General features: G+C 32.7%; 1 protein-coding gene across 1 annotated transcript; it reads right to left on the bottom strand.

Moving 5' to 3' along the window:
• Positions 1–1,183: 1,183 nt before the first annotated feature.
• LOTGIDRAFT_176790 (hypothetical protein) lies at positions 1,184–1,678 on the bottom strand (the record flags this gene model as incomplete). Its single annotated transcript, XM_009060128.1, has 1 exon — positions 1,184–1,678. The coding sequence occupies one exon, from the start codon at positions 1,676–1,678 to the stop codon at positions 1,184–1,186; it is 495 nt and encodes a 164-aa protein (XP_009058376.1).
• Positions 1,679–1,681: the final 3 nt, after the last annotated feature.

The raw sequence follows: 1,681 nt of genomic DNA, 5'->3' as shown, positions 1-1,681 counted from the left end.
AAAAATAATTACAATTTTGATACATTGCTGCAAAGTTGACAGGTCGAAATTTGGCTGAAATGGCGTTTTTCAATAAAAGTGGCCAAAATTCAAATTTTGGACAAAAAAATATGCAAATGAAGCCATAAAAAGTAATTTAGTCTTTATTCTACCTATTCTGAAAATTTCATACAAAATCATTCACAACTTTTTGAAAAATATCAATTTTAAAAAATAAATGACCTTACCAGACAGGACTCACTCCACTAATTCATTTGCCATCTCTTCCCATGTTAAAACACGAAATTCAACCTTCTATAACTTTTTCCAGAAATCTCGTTGAAAGCTTTCCAATATGTCGAATGAAAGCCTGACCAATTCTCAATGTCTCCTAAAAAATTCATTATATGATGACCATGAAAATTTTGAGCTACTAAAATTGAAAGTAGACTACTACCGGTTATACTCATCCGCTAGAGTTTGGCACTTCACAAAACGACTATTTTTAGAATTAGCCTTCCGCCTTTAAGTCTCTCATCATCTCACCAAATCTGAAAGATAATGCAATTTCAGACATCAAATTCCAAATCTAGACCAAATTTTACCCAAAAATAGGCAGGCAAAAACCCCAAAAGGGAGAGAGAAAGAAGATTTCTAAAAATAGCCTGGACTACATTCCTATACAATCATTTGCATAAAATGTTTTAGTGGAGTGAGTCCTATACATTACATACAATGGGACATGAAATTAAAGTTCAGACTTTGGTCTCAGGGCATGACATTCTCCCTGAGAGTGACAACAACATCAGGCAGAAGAGTTATATTATAATAATGTTATACAAGAGATAACTGTCTTAATACCCCCATATGAGTACTCTTAAAGTGTATATTGAAACAATTGCCTTTATTTCATTGAAGTACATAGCTGAAATTGAGCCCAACCTTCTAGTAAAGCAAATATCTATATAACCATACCCCTTTATGCATTGTTGTAGCGACGACAAAGACATTTTCAATTTCAAAAAGACATTCCAGATGATGTTCCTGTTTGATAGAATGCTGTAATGTACAGGAGATTTATACATTCCTAGATCAGCACCCTCTTACTGTGTTCACACTGAATAGTCAATAGTATAATAAAATCTTGATTTTAATTGATGATAATATACAAAAAAAATTAAAAACATTTTGAAAGTGAATAGGATCAATTCTGTAATTTTCTCATTTTTGCACTTTTCACTTTTTCTTCTAAACTTTCTGAAGTTGGTCTTGTCAACAATGGTATATGTTTAGAATCTTTTATGTCAATGAGCCAATTACTTTGAATAGGTAATTTAGGACATGGAATCGTACCGCTAGAGTTCTGTATTTGTTTTTCACCCAAAGAATCTAACATTCTCTTGATCATGGTTGTCTTGATGGAATTCTGAGACCACATATCCTGAAGGTGCTTTATATTATTGATATGGGATTCTTCACTATAGATCCACTCTACATCCTCATATTGACAGTCAAAAAGAACCAAGGGTATATAAGACGCCATATTATATTGAGGTTTCCTTGGATGTTTTTCTATATCTAATAGTTCATCTATTATACTAGGATCCTCCTTTCCTTGTCCAACTAATATCAACACTCCAACAATACATCTTATTTGATGCCATAGAAATGCCTTTCCTGCCACTGTCAATTCACACATATA

The sequence above is a fragment of the Lottia gigantea genome (genome assembly GCF_000327385.1).
Source record: "Lottia gigantea unplaced genomic scaffold LOTGIsca_4018, whole genome shotgun sequence".
Classification (NCBI taxonomy): Eukaryota; Metazoa; Mollusca; class Gastropoda; family Lottiidae; genus Lottia; species Lottia gigantea.
The sequence above is the reverse complement of the archived record's forward strand: the minus strand, read 5'-3'. Positions and strand labels throughout refer to the sequence as shown.